The sequence below is a fragment of the Salmo salar genome, chromosome 07, assembly GCF_965601325.2.
Source record: "Salmo salar chromosome 07, fSalSal1, whole genome shotgun sequence".
Taxonomy (NCBI): domain Eukaryota; kingdom Metazoa; phylum Chordata; class Actinopteri; order Salmoniformes; family Salmonidae; genus Salmo; species Salmo salar.
Window position 1 is genome coordinate 6,651,054 of NC_138297.1, and position 23,583 is coordinate 6,674,636.

The 23,583-nt window shown below is 47.5% G+C and overlaps 1 protein-coding gene across 1 annotated transcript; it reads left to right on the top strand.

The window, feature by feature from the left end:
• The first annotated feature begins 5,101 nt into the window (after positions 1-5,101).
• Positions 5,102-21,615, top strand: tmem179ba (transmembrane protein 179Ba). Its single transcript, XM_082977332.1, has 5 exons — positions 5,102-5,405; positions 16,270-16,466; positions 19,345-19,482; positions 20,178-20,256; positions 21,229-21,615. The coding sequence occupies exons 1-5, from the start codon at positions 5,298-5,300 to the stop codon at positions 21,385-21,387; spliced, it is 681 nt and encodes a 226-aa protein (XP_082833458.1). The 5' UTR covers positions 5,102-5,297; the 3' UTR covers positions 21,388-21,615.
• The last annotated feature ends 1,968 nt before the right edge of the window (positions 21,616-23,583 follow it).

The following is a 23,583-nucleotide window of genomic DNA, read 5'->3' on the forward strand; positions in this document are numbered from 1 at the left end:
TTTCCTAAAAGTTCAAACATTGTTACATTTAATTAACATTTTGGTAATGTTCTAAGAATGTTCTCCAACTGGTTTGACATTGGGAAGGTTCTCATAGTTCAGAGAACGTTAAAATACAACGTTCTTCTTTGGGAATTTCAGTACTTCAGCATAACATTTCCTATAGGTTTCGTCATGGTTCTACTTCAAGTCATGTTCTCAAATTGTTCTGACAATGTTAAGAAAACGTTCAATAAAAAAAACCAAAAGAAAACTTTAATAACATTCAGAGGACGTTCTAAGAATATTTTAAAAACTCAGAACGTTCTCAGAACGTTAAGAAAACTTTCCATTAAAAAAAAGCACAAGAAATTGTAAAGTAACGTTCAAAGAATATTCTAATAATGTTATTTAAAAACATATACATTCCTTCCTCAGAATAAAAAAAAAACGCTCTCTATTTTGTTAAAATTTCTACTGGCCCCCAGACATGGTGTAGTTTTAAATGCACTGGGTTCCTGAAGAGCCTATAGAGTTCCATGTAGTCATGGCTCTGTGTAATACTGCGTTTCCCGGAGTCTGTTCTGCACTTAGGGACTTTGAAGAAACACTTAGTGACAGAGTGAATGTATTAAAACATGATGGTATTAAAAAGCAGCTTTATTCTTATATTCATTGCATTCATTTTTGCATTCATTTTTGTTTCTAAAGTCTGTTATTTTGTTAAAACGTTTTTTTTTTTACATCTCAAAATAGGATGCTGCCCCTTTAAGACAATTGTGTTCCTAACGAGATATATATAGCTGGCTACAGTAGGCTAGCCATTAGCCATAACAAATGCTAAAGTGTATTTTTGTAGGTTTATTCATGCAGATTATCAACAGTAGCTATCATATTGCTAGTATGTTCAATATTGAAGGTTTACTTTTGTAAATCACTTTCCCTAAAATAAATACGCTTAGAGAGTAAATTGGTGTTTTTTTCTCCCTTCTTTTTGTTTAAGGTATAGATCAAATTCTGTACTGTAATTACTCGAGAAGTTATAAATAACTCGCCGGAGCGTAGTGGTGCTTGAATGAACGGCCAATCATATTACTCAAATACGAACAGCATGACTTTTCTGGGTGTAGGTATCAATGGTAGACTGACCCAAGAGCTAAACGTTGAACCGGAATGCAAAAATGCGCTGAGAAGTCACTGGCCCGGCAAATGCCGTCTCGCCACATGATTTCCAGCGGCTCTGTTGTATTTTAGCTTCCGTCCGGGTGGCACAGTGTACAAAAGATTATAGGTTCAAATCACACTGATGCCATGTCACGATACAAAATAAATGTGCTTGCATGTTTAATGCCCAAGGAAATGAATCTCCATGTGTCCTATGTGCTTGGATATATATATTTTTTTTAAAGTTTACCCAAAACAAGCTTGCAACGTTATTGAAAGCTTTATTAAAACACGTTACGAAAATAAATAAAAACCTATAATTTCAGTTCTAAGAGCTTTAATATAACCTCCCAGGGAAACGTTCAAGGAATCAGAGTAAAACGTTCTCAGAACGTCCCTGCAACCTAAAAATAAAGGTTCCCAGAACAGGAGAAATGTTCACTTCTGCTCTCAAAACATAAAAAAAAAAAAACTTCCCCTTTTACTGGTCAGGAAACGTAGGACTTCGTTCCCACAACCAATGTCAAACCAAAAACACACATTCCCACAACTTTTAAGGAACCAACTGTGTTTGTTTCGTTTCTACTTTGATAGTGAGCTCAACCATTTCTCAGGCAAACTATTGGGCTTTTATTAATTGGCTTAAAAATGTATAGCTGATGCTCTCCCTCTCTCTCCCTCCTCCCCTTTCCCTGATGCTCTCCCTCTCTCTCCCTCCTCCCCTTTCCCTGATGCTCTCCCTCTCTCTCCCACCTCCCCTTTCCCTGATGCTCTCCCTCTCTCTCCCTCCTCCCCACTCCCTGATGCTCTCCCTCTCTCCCTCCTCCCCTTTCCCTGATGCTCTCCCTCTCTCTTCCTCTTCCCCTCTCCCTGATGCTCTCCCTCTCTCTCCCTCCTCCCCTTTCCCTGATGCTCTCCCTCTCTCTCCCTCCTCCCCTTTCCCTGATGCTCTCCCTCTCTCTCCCTCCTCCCCTCTCCCTGATGCTCTCCCTCTCTCTCCCTCTCTTCCCCTTTCCCTGATGCTCTCCCTCTCTCTCCCTCCTCCCCACTCCCTGATGCTCTCCCTCTCTCCCTCCTCCCCTTTCCCTGATGCTCTCCCTCTCTCTCCCTCCTCCCCTTTCCCTGATGCTCTCCCTCTCTCTCCCTCCTCCCCTCTCCCTGATGCTCTCCCTCCTCCCCTCTCCCTGATGTTCTCCATCTCCCTTCTCATTGTCTCCTCCCTCCTCCCCTCTCCCTGATTCTCTCCCTCCTCCCCTTTCCCTGATGCTCTCCCTCTCTCTCCCTCCTCCCCTTTCCCTGATGCTTTCCCTCTCTCTCCCTCTTCCCCTCTCCCTGATGCTCTCCCTCTCTCTTCCTCTTCCCCGCTCTCTCCCTCTCCCTGATGCTCTCCCTCTCTCTCCCTCTTCCCCACTCCCTGATGCTCTCCCTCTCTCTCCCTCTTCCCCTCTCCCTGATGCTCTCCCTCTCCTCCCCTCTCCCTGATGCTCTCCCTCTCTCTCCCTCTTCCCCTCTCCCTGATGCTCTCCCTCTCTTCCCCTCTCCCTGATGCTCTCCCTCTCTCTCCCTCTTCCCCTCTCCCTGATGCTCTCCCTCTCTCTCCCTCTTCCCCTCTCCCTGATGCTCTCCCTCTCTCTTCCTCTTCCCCGCTCTCTCCCTCTCCCTGATGCTCTCCCTCTTCCCCTCTCTCTCCCTCTTCCCCACTCCCTGATGCTCTCCCTCTCTCTCCCTCTTCCCCTCTCCCTGATGCTCTCCCTCTCTTCCCCTCTCCCTGATGCTCTCCCTCTCTCTCCCTCTTCCCCAAACCCCTGATGTTCTCCTTCTCCCTTCTCATTGTCTCCTCCCTCCTCCCCTCTCCCTGATGCTCCCCCTCTCTTCCCCTCTCCCTGATGCTCTCCATCTCCCTTCTCATTGTCTCCTCCCTCCTCCCCTCTCCCTGATGCTCTCCCTCTCTCTCCCTCGTCCCCTCTCCCTGATGCTCTCCCTCTCTCTCCCTCTTCCCCTCTCCCTGATGCCCTCCCTCTCTTCCCCTCTCCCTGATGCTCTCCCTCTTTCTCCCTCCTCCCCACTCCCTGATGCTCTCCCTCTCTCTCCCTCCTCCCCACTCCCTGATGCTCTCCCTCTCTCCCTCTTCCCCTCTCTCTCCCTCCTCCCCTCTCCCTGATGCTCTCCCTCTCTCTCCCTCTTCCCCTCTCTCTCCCTCTCTTCCCCTCTCCCTGATGCTCTCCCTCTCTCTCCCTCTTCCCCAAACCCCTGATGCTCTCTATCTCCCTTCTCATTGTCTCCTCCCTCCTCCCCTCTCCCTGATGCTCTCCCTCTCTCTCCCTCTTCCCCTCTCCCTGATGCTCTCCCTCTCTCTCCCTCCTCCCCTTTCCCTGATGCTCTCCCTCTCTCTCCCTCCTCCCCACTCCCTGATGCTCTCCCTCTCCCCTCTTCCCCTCTCTCTCCCTCCTCCCCACTCCCTGATGCTCTCCCTCTCTCTCCCTCTTCCCCTCTCTATCCCTCCTCCCCTTTCCCTGATGCTCTCCCTCTCTCTCCCTCCTCCCCTCTCCCTGATGTTCTCCCTCTCCCTTCTCATTGTCTCATCCCTCCTCCCCTCTCCCTGATGCTCTCCCTCTCTCTCCCTCCTCCCCTCTCCCTGATGCTCTCCCTCTCTCTCCCTCTCTTCCCCTTTCCCTGATGTTCTCCCTCTCCCTTCTCATTGTCTCATCCCTCCTCCCCTCTCCCTGATGCTCTCCCTCTCTCTCCCTCCTCCCCTCTCCCTGATGCTCTCCCTCTCTCTCCCTCCTGCCCTCTCCCTGATGTTCTCCCTCTCCCTTCTCATTGTCTCATCCCTCCTCCCCTCTCCCTGATGCTCTCCCTCTCTTCCCCTCTCCCTGATGCTCTCCCTCTCTCTCCCTCCTCCCCTCTCTCTCCCTCCTCCCCTCTCCCTGATGTTCTCCATCTCCCTTCTCATTGTCTCATCCCTCCTCCCCTCTCCCTGATGCTCTCCCTCTCTCCCCTCTCCCTCTCCCTGATGCTCTCCCTCTCTCCCTCCTCCCCTCTCCCTGATGCTCTCCCTCTCTCTCCCTCTCTTCCCCTCTCCCTGATGCTCTCCCTCTCTCTCCCTCCTGCCCTCTCCCTGATGTTCTCCCTCTCCCTTCTCATTGTCTCATCCCTCCTCCCCTCTCCCTGATGTTCTCCCTCTCCCTTTTCATTGTCTCATCCCTCCTCCCCCTTCCCCATCACTCTCCCTCCCCCTCTCCCCCTAATTGTTTTCTTAGCCAATATTGGGATTTTGGGGTCTCCAACAAGCCTCCATTGCGCATCTAGAAATAGAGCAACCACCACAATATCCATGTAAAATGATCTGATGAGATTATCATTCAATTCTTCACATCATGACAGGGCAGGTCAAAGAGTTGTTCTAGATAGTTATGGTTTCAGTGGCGGTTCTAGACCATTTCAACTGGGGGGGGAGCCAAGCTGGGCCCAGTTGTACTGTTAGAGGGGCCAGTTACATTAGACGTTATTGTTGTCATATCGTTTTCTTCACTGCATTAGCAGGCAAAATATCATGTTCATAATCATTAGTGTTCCGCGTTGCCACTGTCTAATAACGGATGTAAAAAAAAGAACGATAGCAAAAAAATAGTTATGTAAAAATTATTTCATACTCCACATTTAGGGGGGCCACAAGGGGGTCCAAAATTGTTGTCACAGGGGCACTGCCCCCCCCCCCCCCCCCCCCCCCAGAACCGCTAGTGTATAGTTTGTATTGGACATTTCTCGATTTCAGCGGATGCACCAGTGGTTTTTCAACTGTGTCGAATGCGCGCTTCGGAGGCAGTTCCGGAATGTTGTTATAAACGGTTAGAGCGCGTCCCGGTTGTCGTCTAGGCTTCGTCTGTCAATCAGGCGGTCCGTTAGATCCCGGAAAGAGAGAGAGAGAGATAGAGAGAGATATATATTTAGAGAGAGAGAGAGAGAGAAAGAGAGAAAGAGATATATATATATATATAGAGAGAGAGAGAGAGAGAGAGAGAGAGCGAAAGAGAGAGAGAGAGAGAGAAAGAGATATATATATATATAAATATATAAATATATATATATATATATATAGAGAGAGAGAGAGAGAGAAAGAGAGAGAAAGAGAGAGAGGGTTTGAGTAGGGGACGATGATGGCAATAGCGAAGATACCGTGGCTACTTTTCCTTGAGATGGGATTGTACGCCAGTTGCTTCGTTTGTGGAATCGTCACGGCAGCTTCTCTCACTATCACACAGGTAAAGAAAGTTTAAAAAAACTTTGTCTTCTCGTGTTAACTTTGCAAACACTGGTAGGCTAATGTTGACTTACTGTTTCGACTGGCTGTCTGCTTTGGACTGACTGTTATGTCGCAGTTGTACAAGTTTACTTTGATTTACTTTCCAAGCGGACATTTCTTTATTTGAATCACCAGATAAAATGAGTTTGACTGGGGGAGTAGTATAGTAGCCTAATGTAATGTCTTATGATTGAATAAGCGTATTGTACATTAGGAGAAAGTAGGACTTCTGAAAGTGTATGATACTGGTCATATGACCGACTGCCTCGCTGCTTTCTCCTAATGCTGCACCAGTTTCACCATCCTAATTCTATTTTGTACCAGTATGGGTACGGGAAAACCCACTTAAAACCGTTTAACTCTATATTCATTCGACCAAGGCAGGGCCCTTTAGTGGCAAATGTAACTTTTTTTGGGCGACCAAATTCACATAAAATGTGAGTTATAAATGCATCATTCTACTTGAAAGCAAGTCAAATAAACTATAGCTCTGTTATATGTGTGTAATTTCTGTTTACCCTTATTAAGTTTTGTTTTTGCGTCTTTAACTTCCGGTTTTGTACACCAGATTCAAACAGCTGAAACAACAGTATTTTTGGTTATGGAAAATATATTTCACAGCGGTTTAGTGGGGTACAATGATTATCTACACGATACTAATGTTATTTTCACGTAAACTGAAATTAGGCAAACTATTAAGAGTTTTAGCAAACAGGAAATGGCTTCTCTGTGGCTCAGTTGGTAGAGCATGGTGTGTGCAACGCCAGGGTTGTGGGTTCGGGGGCCAGTACAAAAAAAAAAAATGCATGAAATGTATGCAATCACTACTGTAAGTCGCTCTGAATTAGAGCGTCTGCTAAATGACTGTAATGTAAGTAGAGTAATTTTGGCATAGTTTAAGCTATTTAGTCTCAAGTTCATGTTCAATCTACAATAGCCCACTGGGCTACATTCTATAGTGACACATGACCTCTCTTACAAACAGCTTTCATTTGTTCCTAAAATATCAGTCCTGGAAGTGTAGCTAAAGGTGTGACAGTCATCTGTAACGTGGAACTAAAACCCAAGAGCTCTGATAGACATTTATCATGTGATCTGGCTGCGGTCTCCTGGTGTCAAATTATAAACCGCATGCTTTGAGTCAAGAGCAAAATGACCGACAGACAGACAGACAGACAGACATAGAGAGAGAGACATAGAGAGAGAGAGAGAGAGAGAAGGGGTGTCAATTGGGTATGCAAGCTCAACACCAACCATTTAAAATAGGCTACTAAAATCATTCCAATCCCGATTAAAAGACAAATGTAGTTTAGCTGTATTAGAAGGACTGACTTGGCTTTAGGACCATGCAGACGCCTGGGCGCGGGAGGGAAGGCCATTTGTATGGCTGTCTTTATGAATAGCAGAGATCTGTATATAAGGACGAGATGCTTATGTCTCTGCCCTAACAATATGAGTCATTGTTCCAAAGACGGGAAAGAATGCAACAAGCTTAGGTCCAAAATAAGCCCATTGAAACGCAATGGCGCTTATTTTGGACAGAGTTTGGTAAGAGTGAAACCTCTCGCTTCGCCTCTTCCTCTCTGTGGAAAGCATCGGCTGCAGAGAATAGCGGTGAACTTTTCTCAACACATCTCAAAGGTAAACATGTCTATAGTAGATGGCTTTGGCTAGGTAAGTGCTGATTGATTTTACGTGAAAATAGTGGACTAAACGCCACTCCATGCTGAAGGAAGTTTATGGAGCCCAGGCTTTGTGGAATCTAGCTCCAAATACATCGATTTGACCACAGGGGCGTGTATTCATGGATGCTAAGGGAAGCCAGACTTCCTCCAAAACTTGCGTCTGTTTCATAATTTCCCTTCAATTCCCAAGTGGCTTTTCTCAACGGAGAAATCACTCAGAGCGAGGGAAACAGCACCCCTCTGTCTCGGTATGTGTAACCCATGATGCTGTCTGGCCCGTAGCTTTGAATTCAATAGTAAGGGAAGCCAGCTAGCATTTGGCCTCTCTTGATAATAAAATGTTTTATAATACCCAATCAGCGTTGAGCTGAGCTGAGTGAGCTCAAATGTGAATGGTCCTGAAACAGCAAAAAAAATGTTAAGGGATGCCAGTTTGGATTTGGCTTCACACCAATCAAATCACACCAAAGTCAAATGTCATTGTTAGCTTCTCTATGTTGTTGTCCTGCATTAGCTAAGCAGCAGCTGAAAATCAAGGAGAATGGAAGGCCGACCCCCACACACACACACAAAAACAAAGTAATACATTTTTTTTTGTCACTCAGTCCGGCTTTCAACTTACTCTTGAAAGTTGTGATGGTAGAATGCACAAGGTGACATTTCTATATTGGGTAGTACATTATCAGTTCCTTTTGTCAAGTCAGTCATTACAGACCTTAGAGAGATATGTGTAACTTGTCAGAAATGTCCAGATCAACTAGTCCATGTCAGCTAACCTTTTTTAGCTAGGTTTTTTTAACCCATATATATTGTTGTAATGTTTGAGTCAGTCAAATATCACATGAATACATATTAGGCATGGCAAAAATGTATAGAATTGCAGCAAAAAAATGCTTTAAAACAGCAACATTTTCTTTGCACCACATGACAAAATGTGTAGAATTGCAAGAAAATAAGCTTCAAACCTTCAACCTTCTCTCCGCCTACCAGAGGGGTGTTTTTATTTTACCTTTATTTAACTAGGCAAGTCAGTTAAGAACAAATTCTTATCTTCAATGATGGCCTGTTGCTGCCTTGTTCAGGGGCAGAACGACAGACTTGTACCTTGTCAGCTCGGGGATTCGATCTTGCAACCTTTCGGTTACTAGTCCAACGCTCTAACCACTAAGCTACCTGCCGCCCCTACACTCTAACCACTAGGCTACGCTGCCGCCCCTTCGCTCTAACCACTAGGCTACCTGCCGTCCCTACCCTCTAACCACTAGGCTACCTGCCGCCCCTACACTCTAACCACTAGGCTACCTGCCGCCCCTACACTCTAACCACTAGGCTACCTGCCGCCTCTACACTCTAACCACTAGGCTACCTGCCGCCCCTACACTCTAACCACTAGGCTACCTGCCGCCCCTACACTCTAACCACTAGGCTACCTGCCTACCCTACACTCTAACCACTAGGCTACCTGCCGCCCCTACACTCTAACCACTAGGCTACCTGCCGCCCCTACACTCTAACCACTAGGCTACCTGCCGCCCCTCCACTCTAACCACTAGGCTACCTGCCGCCCCTCCACTCTAACCACTAGGCTACCTGCCGCCCCTACGCTCTAACCACTAGGCTACCTGCCAGCCCCTACACTCTAACCACTAGGCTACGCTGCCGCCCCTCCACTCTAACCACTAGGCTACGCTGCCGCCCCTACACTCTAACCACTAGGCTACGCTGCCGCCGCGCTCACTCTAACCACTAGGCTACCTGCCAGCCCTACACTCTAACCACTAGGCTACCTGCCGCCCCTCCACTCTAACCACTAGGCTACCTGCCGTCCCTACACTCTAACCACTAGGCTACCTGCCGCCCCTACACTCTAACCACTAGGCTACGCTGCCGCCCCTACACTCTAACCACTAGGCTACGCTGCCGCCCCTACACTCTAACCACTAGGCTACGCTGCCGCCCCTACACTCTAACCACTAGGCTACCTGCCGCCCCTACACTCTAACCACTAGGCTACCTGCCGCCCCTACACTCTAACCACTAGGCTACCTGCCGCCCCTACACTCTAACCACTAGGCTACCTGCCGCCCCTCCACTCTAACCACTAGGCTACCTGCCGCCCCTCCACTCTAACCACTAGGCTACCTGCCGCCCCTACACTCTAACCACTAGGCTACGCTGCCGCCCCTACACTCTAACCACTAGGCTACGCTGCCGCCCCTACACTCTAACCACTAGGCTACGCTGCCGCCTCTACACTCTAACCACTAGGCTACCTGCCGCCCCTACACTCTAACCACTAGGCTACCTGCCGCCCCTACACTCTAACCACTAGGCTACCTGCCGCCCCTACACTCTAACCACTAGGCTACCTGCCGCCCCTACACTCTAACCACTAGACTACCTGCCACCCCTACACTCTAACCACTAGACTACCCGCCGCCCCTCCATTCTAACCACTAGGCTACTTGCCACCCCTACGCTCTAACCACTAGACTACCTGCCACCCCTACACTCTAACCACTAGGCTACCTGCCACCCCTACGCTCTGACCACTAGACTACCTGCCAGCCCTACACTCTAACCACTAGGCTACCTGCCGCCTCTACACTCTAACCACTAGACTACCTGCCGCCCCTCCATTCTAACCACTAGGCTACCTGCCACCCCTACGCTCTAACCACTAGACTACCTGCCGCCCCTACACTCTAACCACTAGGCTACCTGCCGCCCCTACGCTCTAACCACTAGGCTACCTGCCGCCCCTACACTCTAACCACTAGACTACCTGCCCCCCCTCCATTCTAACCACTAGGCTACCTGCCACCCCTACGCTCTAACCACTAGACTACCTGCCGCCCCTACGCTCTAACTACTAGGCTACCTGCCGCCCCTCCGCTCTAACCACTAGACTACCTGCCGCCCCTCCATTCTAACCACTAGGCTACCTGCCGCCTCCACGCTCTAACCACTAGGCTACCTGCCGCCCCTACGCTCTAACCACTAGGCTACCTGCCGCCCCTACACTCTAACCACTAGGCTACCTGCCGCCCCTACACTCTAACCACTAGACTACCTGCCGCCCCTCCACTCTAACCACTAGGCTACCTGCCACCCCTACGCTCTAACCACTAGACTACCTGCCGCCCCTACACTCTAACCACTAGGCTACCTGCCACCCCTACGCTCTAACCACTAGGCTACCTGCCGCCCCTCCACTCTAACCACTAGACTACCTGCCGCCCCTCCATTCTAACCACTAGGCTACCTGCCGCCCCTACGCTCTAACCACTAGACTACCTGCCGCCCCTACACTCTAACCACTAGGCTACCTGCCGCCCCTACGCTCTAACCACTAGGCTACCTGCCGCCCCTACGCTCTAACCACTAGGCTACCTGCCGCCCCTCCGCTCTAACCACTAGACTACCTGCCGCCCCTCCATTCTAACCACTAGGCTACCTGCCACCCCTACGCTCTAACCACTAGACTACCTGCCGCCCCTACACTCTAACCACTAGGCTACCTGCCACCCCTACGCTCTAACCACTAGGCTACCTGCCACCCCTACACTCTAACCACTAGACTACCTGCCGCCCCTCCATTCTAACCACTAGGCTACCTGCCACCTCTACGCTCTAACCACTAGACTACCTGCCGCCCCTACACTCTAACCACTAGGCTACCTGCCGTCCCTACGCTCTAACCACTAGGCTACCTGCCGCCCCTCCACTCTAACCACTAGGCTACCTGCCGCCCCTCCACTCTAACCACTAGGCTACCTGCCGCCCCTACGCTCTAACCACTAGGCTACCTGCCGCCCCTCCACTCTAACCACTAGGCTACCTGCCGCCCCTCCACTCTAACCACTAGGCTACCTGCCGCCCCTACGCTCTAACCACTAGACTACCTGCCGCCCCTCCGCTCTAACCACTAGGCTACCTGCCGTCCCTACGCTCTAACCACTAGGCTACCTGCCGCCCCTACGCTCTAACCACTAGGCTACCTACCGCCCCTACGCTCTAACCACCAGGCTACCTGCCGCCCCCACGCTCTAACCACTAGACTACCTGCCGCCCCTACACTCTAACCACTAGGCTACCTGCCACCCCCACGCTCTAACCACTAGGCTACCTACCGCCCCTACGCTCTAACCACCAGGCTACCTGCCGCCCCTATGCTCTAACCACTAGGCTACCTGCCGCCCCTCCGCTCTAACCACTAGGCTACCTGCCGTCCCTACACTCTAACCACTAGACTACCTGCCACCCCTACACTCTAACCACTAGACTACCTGCCGCCCCTCCATTCTAACCACTAGGCTACCTGCCACCCCTACGCTCTAACCACTAGACTACCTGCCGCCCCTCCATTCTAACCACTAGGCTACCTGCCACCCCTACGCTCTAACCACTAGACTACCTGCCAGCCCTACACTCTAACCACTAGGCTACCTGCCGCCTCTACACTCTAACCACTAGACTACCTGCCGCCCCTCCATTCTAACCACTAGGCTACCTGCCAGCCCTACACTCTAACCACTAGGCTACCTGCCAGCCCTACACTCTAACCACTAGGCTACCCTGCCGCCCCTACGCTCTAACCACTAGGCTACCTGCTGCCCCTCCACTCTAACCACTAGGCTACCTGCCGTCCCTACACTCTAACCACTAGGCTACCTGCCCTGTGCTAAATGACTCAAATGTAAAAATGTCAAATGTAAGGCACTGCCATAGGCTTTCTCAAGCAAGCTAAACTGCCGAGGTTACTGCCTGTATGAAAAATATATTCCATTATATTATATAACTAATTGATATTATGGTTTCGATAAACTAATCTTAAATGGCATTTGTTTTTTATTGACTGAATATATATGTGGCAATTTAGAAATTAGGATTTGTTATCTGTAATGTTATGATAAATTCGGCATTGTTGGCATATATGCCTAAATAATTGGATTGTGTTCCTTAAAATATATGTATTTTTTAATACCAGTACTCAAGTTCAATTTAATTTATTATAGCAGAACCTAAGAATAATTATTGTGTTCTGTTCATAAATATGGATTATCCTTGTAAAGAAACAATGTAGAATTGCATAAAAAAAAAAAATTTGAATAAAAAATGCATATTTTTCTAAACTTTCAGACAAAGTCAGGCGCCCATGTCTGAGCTAGTACGTAGCAGCTAATATCTTGTATGACATGTCTTTGTAGAAAGTCCCCTATTATTGACTGGGGTGAATGTTCAGTCTCCTATTGACTGGGGTGGATGTTCAGTCTCCTATTGACTGGGGTGAATGTTCAGTCCTCTATTATTGACTGGGGTGAATGTTCAGTCTCCTATTGACTGGGGTTAATGTTCAGTCCCCTATTGACTGGGGTGAATGTTAAGTCCCCTATTGACTGGGGTGAATGTTCAGTCTCCTATTGACTGGGGTGAATGTTCAGTCCTCTATTATTGACTGGGGTGAATGTTCAGTCCTCCTATTGACTGGGGTGAATGTTCAGTCCCCTATTGACTGGGGTGAATGTTCAGTCCCCTATTGACTGGGGTGAATGTTCAGTCCCCTATTGACTGGGGTGAATGTTCAGTCCCCTATTGACTGGGGTGAATGTTCAGTCCCCTATTGACTGGGGTGAATGTTCAGTCCCCTATTGACTGGGGTGAATGTTCAGTCCTCTATTGACTGGGGTGAATGTTCAGTCTCCTATTGACTGGGGTGAATGTTCAGTCCCCTATTGACTGGGGTGAATGTTAAGTCCCCTATTGACTGGGGTTAATGTTCAGTCCCCTATTGACTGGGGTGAATGTTCAGTCTCCTATTGACTGGGGTGAATGTTCAGTCTCCTATTGACTGGGGTGGATGTTCAGTCCCCTATTGACTGGGGTGAATGTTAAGTCCCCTATTGACTGGGGTGAATGTTCAGTCCTCTATTATTGACTGGGGTGAATGTTCAGTCTCCTATTGACTGGGGTGGATGTTCAGTCTCCTATTGACTGGGGTGAATGTTCAGTCTCCTATTGACTGGGGTGAATGTTCAGTCTCCTATTGACTGGGGTGAATGTTCAGTCCCCTATTGACTGGGGTGAATGTTCAGTCCTCTATTATTGACTGGGGTGAATGTTCAGTCCCCTATTGACTGGGGTGAATATTCAGTCCCCTATTGACTGGGGTGAATATTCAGTCTCCTATTGACTGGGGTGGATGTTCAGTCTCCTATTGACTGGGTGAATGTTCAGTCTCCTATTGACTGGGGTGAATGTTAAGTCCTCTATTGACTGGGGTGAATGTTCAGTCCCCTATTGACTGGGGTTAATGTTCAGTCCCCTATTGACTGGGGTGAATGTTAAGTCCTCTATTGACTGGGGTGAATGTTCAGTCCTCTATTGACTGGGGTGAATGTTAAGTCCCCTATTGACTGGGGTTAATGTTCAGTCCCCTATTGACTGGGGTGAATGTTAAGTCCTCTATTGACTGGGGTGAATGTTCAGTCCTCTATTGACTGGGGTGAATGTTAAGTCCCCTATTGACTGGGGTGAATGTTAAGTCCTCTATTGACTGGGGTGAATGTTCAGTCCCCTATTGACTGGGGTGAATGTTCAGTCCCCTATTGACTGGGGTGAATGTTCAGTCCTCTATTATTGACTGGGGTGAATGTTCAGTCTCCTATTGACTGGGGTGAATGTTAAGTCCCCTATTGACTGGGGTGAATGTTAAGTCCCCTATTGACTGGGGTGAATGTTCAGTCCCCTATTGACTGGGGTGAATGTTCAGTCCTCTATTATTGACTGGGGTGAATGTTCAGTCCTCTATTATTGACTGGGGTGAATGTTCAGTCTCCTATTGATTGGGGTGAATGTTAAGTCCCCTATTGACTGGGGTGAATGTTAAGTCCCCTATTGACTGGGGTGAATGTTCAGTCCCCTATTGACTGGGGTGAATGTTCAGTCCTCTATTATTGACTGGGGTGAATGTTCAGTCCTCTATTATTGACTGGGGTGAATGTTCAGTCCCCTATTGACTGGGGTGAATGTTCAGTCCCCTATTGACTGGGGTGAATGTTCAGTCCCCTATTGACTGGGGTGAGTGTTCAGTCCCCTATTGACTGGGGTGAATGTTCAGTCCCCTATTGACTGGGGTGAATGTTCAGTCCCCTATTGACTGGGGTGAATGTTCAGTCCTCTATTGACTGGGGTGAATGTTCAGTCTCCTATTGACTGGGGTGAATGTTCAGTCCCCTATTGACTGGGGTGAATGTTCAGTCTCCTATTGACTGGGGTGAATGTTCAGTCCCCTATTGACTGGGGTGAATGTTCAGTCTCCTATTGACTGGGGTGAATGTTCAGTCCCCTATTGACTGGGGTGAATGTTCAGTCTCCTATTGACTGGGGTGAATGTTCAGTCTCCTATTGACTGGGGTGAATGTTCAGTCCCCTATTGACTGGGGTGAATGTTCAGTCCCCTATTGACTGGGGTGAATGTTAAGTCCCCTATTATTGACTGGGGTGAATGTTAAGTCCCCTATTGACTGGGGTGAATGTTAAGTCCCCTATTATTGACTGGGGTGAATGTTCAGTCCCCTATTGACTGGGGTGAATGTTCAGTCCCCTATTATTGACTGGGGTGAATGTTCAGTCCTCTATTGACTGGGGTGAATGTTCAGTCTCCTATTGACTGGGGTGAATGTTCAGTCCTCTATTATTGACTGGGGTGAATGTTCAGTCCCCTATTGACTGGGGTGAATGTTCATTCCCCTATTGACTGGGGTGAATGTTCAGTCCTCTATTATTGACTGGGGTGAATGTTCAGTCTCCTATTGACTGGGGTGAATGTTCAGTCCCCTATTGACTGGGGTGAATGTTCAGTCCTCTATTATTGACTGGGGTGAATGTTCAGTCCTCCTATTGACTGGGGTGAATGTTCAGTCCCCTATTGACTGGGGTGAATGTTCATTCCCCTATTGACTGGGGTGAATGTTCAGTCCCCTATTGACTGGGGTGAATGTTCAGTCTCCTATTGACTGGGGTGAATGTTCAGTCCCCTATTGACTGGGGTGAATGGTGCTATAGCAACAAAGGTGATAATGGCTGGAGTCAATGTTGCTTGTTATCGCTGTTCCTCGCAGCATGTTAAAAGTTTTAAATGATGTATAAATTCACAAATGAAGCTTTGCCATACCCTGGTTTAGCTGAAATGATGCCCCTGAGAGACAGAGAAACACAAACAAACAGAGACAGACGGACGGACGGACGGACAGTTATTTGATGCACTATGACTGGTGATCTCTCTCTCCCTCTCTACCCCTCCCCATCTCTGTCCAGGGGAGTTTCAGTACATTTAAACTAACAATGACTGGTGATCTCTCTCCCTCTCTACCCCCCCCCCCCCCATCTCTGTCCAGGGGAGTTTCAGTACATTTAAACTAACAATGACTGGTGATCTCTCTCCCTCTCTACCCCCCCCCCCCCCCCCATCTCTGTCCAGGGGAGTTTCAGTACATTTAAACTAACAATGACTGGTGATCTCTCTCCCTCTCTACCCCCCCCCCCATCTCTGTCCAGGGGAGTTTCAGTACATTTAAACTAACAATGACTGGTGATCTCTCTCCCTCTCTACCCCCCCCCCCCATCTCTGTCCAGGGGAGTTTCAGTACATTTAAACTAACAATGACTGGTGATCTCTCTCCCTCTCTACCCCCCCCCCCCCCCCCATCTCTGTCCAGGGGAGTTTCAGTACATTTAAACTAACAATGACTGGTGATCTCTCTCTCCCTCTCTACCCCCCCCCCCCCCCCCATCTCTGTCCAGGGGAGTTTCAGTACATTTAAACTAACAATGACTGGTGATCTCTCTCTCCCTCTCTACCCCCCCCCCCCCATCTCTGTCCAGGGGAGTTTCAGTACATTTAAACTAACAATGACTGGTGATCTCTCTCTCCCTCTCTACCCCCCCCCCCCCCCCCCCCATCTCTGTCCAGGGGAGTTTCAGTACATTTAAACTAACAATGACTGGTGATCTCTCTCCCTCTCTACCCCCCCCCCCATCTCTGTCCAGGGGAGTTTCAGTACATTTAAACTAACAATGACTGGTGATCTCTCTCTCCCTCTCTACCCCCCCCCCCCCCCCCCCGTCTCTGTCCAGGGGAGTTTCAGGGGTCGCTGTATGCTGTATGGAACAGTGACCCACAACTCTTCATCAGACTCCATATTGGTCCAGACCTCCAGCTCTCCTTCGCTCTGTTACTTTGTCTCTGCGATCTCAGTGTGTGTAGCCGTGTTCTGTTTCTCTATATCACTATACTGGATATATACATGCTGCCTGGATGGAGGGGTTAACAGGTGAGTGTTTCTCTATATATCACTGTACATGTCTATCTATATACAGTGCATTCGGGAAAGTATTCAGACACCTTGACTTTTTCCCTATTGTGTTAGGTTACAGCCTTATTCAAAAATGGATTCAATCATTTTTTCCCCCCCTCATCAAATCTACACACAATACCCCATAATGACGAAGCAAAAACAGGATTTTAGAAATGTTTGTTAATAAATAAAAAACTGAAATATCACATTTACATAAGTATTCAGACCCTTTACTCAGTACTTTGTTAAATCACCTTTGGCAGTGATTACAGCCTCGAATCTTCTTGGGTAGGACGCTACAAGCTTGGCATACCTTGGCACACATTTTTCTCTGCAGATCCTCTCAAGCTCTGTCAGGTTGGTTGGATAGCAAAGCTATTTTCAGGTCTCTCCAGAGATGTTCGATCGGGTTCAAGTCCGGGCTCTAGCTGGGCCACTCAAGGACATTCAGAGACTTGTCCCGAAGCCACCCCTGCGTTGTCTTGGCTGTGTGCTTAGGGTCGTTGTCCTGTTGGAAGGTGAACCTTCGCCCCAGTCTGAGGTCCTGAGCGCTCTGGAGCAGGTTTTCATCAAGGATCTCGCTTAGCATTCAGGCCAAAGAGTTCAATCTTGGTTTCATCAGACCAGAGAATCTTGTTTCTCATGGTCTGAGAGTCTTTGGGTGTCTTTTGGGAAACTCCAAGCGGGCTGTCATGTGCCTTCTACTGAGGAGTGGCTTCTGTCTGGCCACTCTACCATGAAGGCCTGATTGGTGGAGTGCTGCAGAGATGGTTGTCCTTCTGGAAGGTTCTCCTATCTCCACAGAGGAACTCTGGAGCTCTGTCAGAGTGACCATCGGGTTCTTGGTCACCTCCCTGACCAAGGCCCTTCTCCCCCTGATTGCTCAGTTTGGCCGGGTGGCCAGCTCTAGGAAGAGTCTTGGTGGGTCCAAATTTCTTCCATTTAAGAACGATGGAGGCCACTGTGTTCTTCGGTACCTTCAATGCTGCAGATCTGTGCCTCGACACAATCCTGTCTCTAAGCTCTACGAAGAATTCCTTTGACCTCATGGCTTGGTTTTTGCTCTGACATGCACTGTCAACTGTGGGATCTTATATAGACAGGTGTGTGCCTTTCCAAATCATGTCCAATCAATTTAATGTACCACAGGTGAACTCCAATCAAGTTGTAGAAACATCTCAAGGATGATCAATGGAAACAGGGTGCACCTGAGCTCAATTTCGAGTCTCATAGCAAAGGGTCTGAATTCTTATGTCAATAAGGTATCTGTTTTTTATTTAATCAATTAGCAAAAATGTCTAAAAACCTGTTTTCGCTTTGTCATAATGTGGTATTGTGTGTAAATTGCTGAGTATTTTTTAATCCATTTTAGAATAAGGTTTTAACATAACAATGTGGAAAAAGTCAAGGGGTCTGAATACTTTCCGAATGTACTGAACATGTTGCCTGTGACAAATTGACAATTTTGCTTCATGTTTAAACTGCCATTTTAACTTCATCGTTTTTTTCCATTAAAACAATTTTAAAAAAAATCTAAATTCCATGTCAATTCACAATGCAGAACAATGGTCCTATTACTATAACCGCTAGGGTCGAGCAGTGACCTTATATCTACCTCCGTCAGATGCCGTAGCCGAGTCACTTTCAAGGGTTTGTTTGTTTGTCTGGAAGGGTAAACTACAGCTACAGGGACGAAAACCTTCTCTGGAGATGGTTTCAAAGCGCCACTGAACGGGTACTTCTAAAGCGAGACTAACAGCCATCACTAAGCAACCAAAACTGTCAAATCAAATAATCTGGAACGGAGGAGGCTGATTAGTTGTCGTACTTCCCGAGAACACAAACACCGGCATCTTTCATAGCGAACTAGCGAGGGACGGAGATAGAGGGGAACAGTATAGGCAGGTCGGCCACCAGACTGACAGTCAGAACCGTGCGCTAGGCCTATCTGTGTCTCTTAACGGAACGCTGTATTTCGCATTGAACAAACTAGGATCTTCTACACTCAACAGACCGAAGACTGAACACACACATCATTAGCAAAGAGAAAGAGAAAGCTGCACTGTGATTTTAATATACGTTAAAGGAATACTTCAGGTCCGTTATCTTCTTCCCCAGAGTCTGCTGAACTTGTGAATACAATTTGTATGTCTCCAAGTTCAGTATGAAGGAAATTAATAGGTAGTTACGCGAGACAATGCTAACTAGTGTTAGCGTGCAATGACTGGAAGTCTATTGGTATCTGCTAGCATGTCATTAACAAGGTTTCTTTTCATTTAAAAGTTTAAATTCGCTAGTCAGAAAAGTCCTTATAGCCCTCTCCCACTAGAATGAACGATATGCATCTTCTAATGCTCTCTATTGATAGGCTAGGTGCCTGTCAGTCACAAAGCCAGCCATGTCCCGCCTCTCGGTACCTGTGTTAATAGGCTAGGTGCCTGTCAGTCACAAAGCCAGCCATGTCCCGCCTCTCGGTACCTGTGTTAATAGGCTAGGTGCCTGTCAGTCACAAAGCCAGCCATGTCCCGCCTCTCGGTACCTGTGTTAATAGGCTAGGTGCCTGTCAGTCACAAAGCCAGCCATGTCCCGCCTCTCGGAACCTGTGTTAATTGGCTAGGTGCCTGTCAGTCACAAAGCCAGCGATGTCCCGCCTCTCGGTACCTGTCTTAATAGGCTAGGTGCCTGTCAGTCCATGTACTTATGCGTAGATGTTGCCATTTTTAACCCATTATTATGTGCATTGTGCAACATTCCACAATGTCTGTCTAACCTTATGACCTGTGAGTGTGTGTGTGTGTGTGTGTGTGTGTGTGTGTGTGTGTGTGTGTGTGTGTGTGTGTGTGTTTCCTTCCAGAGAGCGTCTATGGCTGAACGTGACCCTGGTGATGTGTAGTGTGTTTCTCTTCTTCCTCCTGTTGACGGGCTGTATGTTGAAGAGAGGAAGAGACTCTCTGTGTGACTCTGTCCTACACACTGTCCCCAACATCACCAGGTACCATACACATCTACCTAAACTTGTATTAGGAGTAGCTTTTCTTCATATAAAATCTATAAATGGTTTGAGTACTGCTACTACCACCAATACGACTCTAAATGGTTTGTGAGTACTGCTACCACCAATACGACTCTAAATGGTTTGTGAGTACTGCTACTACCACCAATACGACTCTAAATGGTTTGTGAGTACTGCTACTACCACCAATACGACTCTAAATGGTTTGTGAGTACTGCTACTACCAATACGACTCTAAATGGTTTGTGAGTACTGCTACTACCAATACGACTCTAAATGGTTTGTGAGTACTGCTACCACCAATATAACTCTAAATGGTTTGTGAGTACTGCTACTACCACCAATACTAACTCTAAATGGTTTGTGAGTACTGCTACTACCACCAATACGACTCTAAATGGTTTGTGAGTACTGCTACACCCACCAATACGACTCTAAATGGTTTGTGAGTACTGCTACTACCACCAATACGACTCTAAATGGTTTGTGAGTACTGCTACTACCAATACAACTCTAAATGGTTTGTGAGTACCAATACAACTAGACTTCTTATTTAGATGTGTCATGTTTTCAGAACTGTGTGGGCAGTAGAGTGTGTAAACTTAGATGTTTGTAAAGTGTGTAAACATTCCTATTGCAAATGAATGAATTCTGGATTTACTCCCTCCATCTAGCTGTGAAGAGGCTCAGTCTAGGACCTGGATCAGTCCTTACACTGGAACACAGTTCTACACTGGACTATACAACGCTGGGGTCAGTATTAACAGACAGTACTACACTGGACTATACAGGGCTGGGGTCAGTATTAACAGACAGTACTACACTGGACTATACAGGGCTGGGGTCAGTATTAACAGACAGTACTACACTGGACTATACAGGGCTGGGGTCAGTATTAACAGACAGTACTACACTGGACTATACAGGGCTGGGGTCAGTATTAACAGACAGTACTACACTGGACTATACAGGGCTGGGGTCAGTATTAACAGACAGTACTACACTGGACTATACAGGGCTGGGGGTCAGTATTAACAGACAGTACTACACTGGACTATACAGGGCTGGGGTCAGTATTAACAGACAGTACTACACTGGACTATACAGGGCTGGGGTCAGTATTAACAGACAGTACTACACTGGACTATACAGGGCTGGGGTCAGTATTAACAGACAGTACTACACTGGACTATACAGGGCTGGGGTCAGTATTAACAGACAGTACTACACTGGACTATACAGGGCTGGGGTCAGTATTAACAGACAGTACTACACTGGACTATACAGGGCTGGGGTCAGTATTAACAGACAGTACTACACTGGACTATACAGGGCTGGGGGTCAGTATTAACAGACAGTACTACACTGGACTATACAGGGCTGGGGTCAGTATTAACAGACAGTACTACACTGGACTATACAGGGCTGGGGTCAGTATTAACAGACAGTACTACACTGGACTATACAGGGCTGGGGTCAGTATTAACAGACAGTACTACACTGGACTATACAGGGCTGGGGTCAGTATTAACAGACAGTACTACACTGGACTATACAGGGCTGGGGTCAGTATTAACAGACAGTACTACACTGGACTATACAGGGCTGGGGTCAGTATTAACAGACAGTACTACACTGGACTATACAGGGCTGGGGTCAGTATTAACAGACTTATCTGACATCATCACACCACCCCATCTTCTTCTTCTTCTTCTCTCTCTCCAGACTGCGGTGTGGGTGAACTTCTTTTTCTGGATTCTGATTGGCGTGCTGGTGGTGATCCAGAGAGGTCAAGGGTCCGAGTTCAGAATGACGGTGGCCGACCCCTTAGCCACGCCCTCTGAGACAGAACCTTTCTTCCCACGCCCGGCCCGGCCCCAGTGACTCATAACGGTCTCGCCTTACGACCTGTTGGCTAGACACATGTGGATGTGCGCAAACACATGACGGAGACACGCAGACACACACACACACACACACGTACTCCTAACTGTCTGACCTGTTAGTAGAGAATGAATGAACCTCACCCTGTGTATGTTTCCAGAGAGAGTCCTCCTCCTCACTCACACACACACACACACACACACACACACACACACACACACACACACACACACACACACACACACACACACACACAACTGCTCCTGGGGTCAGTGTCTATGCAGATCTCTGGTTCTGAGTACTGCGCCCCAGTGAGCATCCACAGTCCTTTCTCTGTGGTCCCTCCATCCACAGTCCTTTCTCTGTGGTCCCTCCATCCACAGTCCTTTCTCTGTGGTCCCTCCATCCACAGTCCTTTCTCTGTGGTCCCTCCATCCACAGTCCTTTCTCTGTGGTCCCTCCATCCACAGTCCTTTCTCTGTGGTCTCTCCATCCACAGTCCTTTCTCTGTGGTCTCTCCATCCACAGTCCTTTCTCTGTGGTCCCTCCATCCACAGTCCTTTCTCTGTGGTCCCTCCATCCACAGTCCTTTCTCTGTGGTCTCTCCATCCACAGTCCTTTCTCTGTGGTCTCTCCATCCACAGTCCTTTCTCTGTGGTCCCTCCATCCACAGTCCTTTCTCTGTGGTCCCTCCATCCACAGTCCTTTCTCTGTGGTCCCTCCATCCACAGTCCTTTCTCTGTGGTCCCTCCATCCACAGTCCTTTCTCTGTGGTCCCTCCATCCACAGTCCTTTCTCTGTGGTCCCTCCATCCACAGTCCTTTCTCTGTGGTCCCTCCATCCACAGTCCTTTCTCTTCCTATATTCAGGGAGAGAGGTGTACAGTAGATGCGTGACTGTGTGTGTGTGTGTGTGTGTGACTGACTGACAGGGACATCAATCTTCTCAGATAATATCAGTGCCATGCACTGTGTGTGTCTGTGTGTCCCACTACGGACCACTGCCAAACCAAGACTACTGCACCACAGTCAGCTTTCAGCAACTGTCCTACAGACAGACAGACAGACAGACAGACAGACAGACAGACAGACAGACAGACAGACAGACAGACAGACAGACAGACAGACAGACAGACAGACAGACAGACAGACAGACAGACAGACAGACAAACCTTATAATGCCTTCCTGACTACTAAGACACAAAGCAACCATTTTGTTACTGCGTTCCCTTTCTGCCTGCACTTACTTAGATTTTTTTTTTATTATTAAAAAGCAAACACATGTATTTTGTTTGAGTGAATGAATTATTGTTGCCATTGCTGATACTGTATTGTTGAATCTTTTTACAAAACTTTATAAAAACAGGTATCGACCATCCAATAAAGATACATTTTGTTTGTCGGATATTCTTAATTCTTTCATTCGTTTTTTTGTTGTTCTGTATTTCATTCTGGGTTTGGCAACCTTAATGCTGCTGTAGGCTTCCAAGGATTGACAGGCTTTTTATCTAGCACTAAACACACCAGGAGTTTCGACTGGACAGATTGGGAATCATACTGAAAATGATGGAGGGTGTAAAGCCTAATTAGACCCTCTGATAGCCCCTTCAATCGAGTCAGCAAGACTTCAGAGCGAAGTGCTATCCCGACACGCACTGCGATACGTTTGGAGTTTGCGCATTTTCATATAAAATAACGGAGAGACATTACAACATTTTATATGCCGTGTGCAGTTGTTTGTCTGATTTCAAGACTTGACACATGTAACAGACAAAATACTTCCCAAATTAAATGTTTAATAACTGTGTTACTGAGGTTTATACCTTATAAAACGTGAACGAGAACAGATTAGGATTGAATGGCGGGGACCCGGTTACCGAGATTTACCGCCCCAAACCACTCCCTTTCCCAGGTTAAATAACAGCGAGAAACCATGAAAATTATAATACATTATTTATATGAACAGCATGGCGTGAAATGGAACTGCTAAATGATAAATGCTAAATGCTATGTCTAAATCTGACTTCTCCCACGTCTACATGATAAATCAACGTTTAGGGTGTGGGGACACACAGCCCATCTCAGTATGGAGAGCAGTTCACAATGCATGTGTAGACCAATCATCTCATCATTGTAACTTGTTGTATTGTGACAGGTAGACCTACATTTTCTGCAGCAGTTTTTTAATTGTAAAGAT

Bases quoted from the DNA above. Each gene is read 5' to 3' on its own strand.
- tmem179ba (XM_082977332.1), top strand. From the start codon at position 5,298: ATGATGGCAATAGCGAAGATACCGTGGCTACTTTTCCTTGAGATGGGA. The intron at 16,467-19,344 runs GTGAGTGTTTCT...GTTTCCTTCCAG, and splicing joins CTGGATGGAGGGGTTAACAG to AGAGCGTCTATGGCTGAACG. The intron at 20,257-21,228 runs GTCAGTATTAAC...CTCTCTCTCCAG, and splicing joins CTGGACTATACAACGCTGGG to ACTGCGGTGTGGGTGAACTT.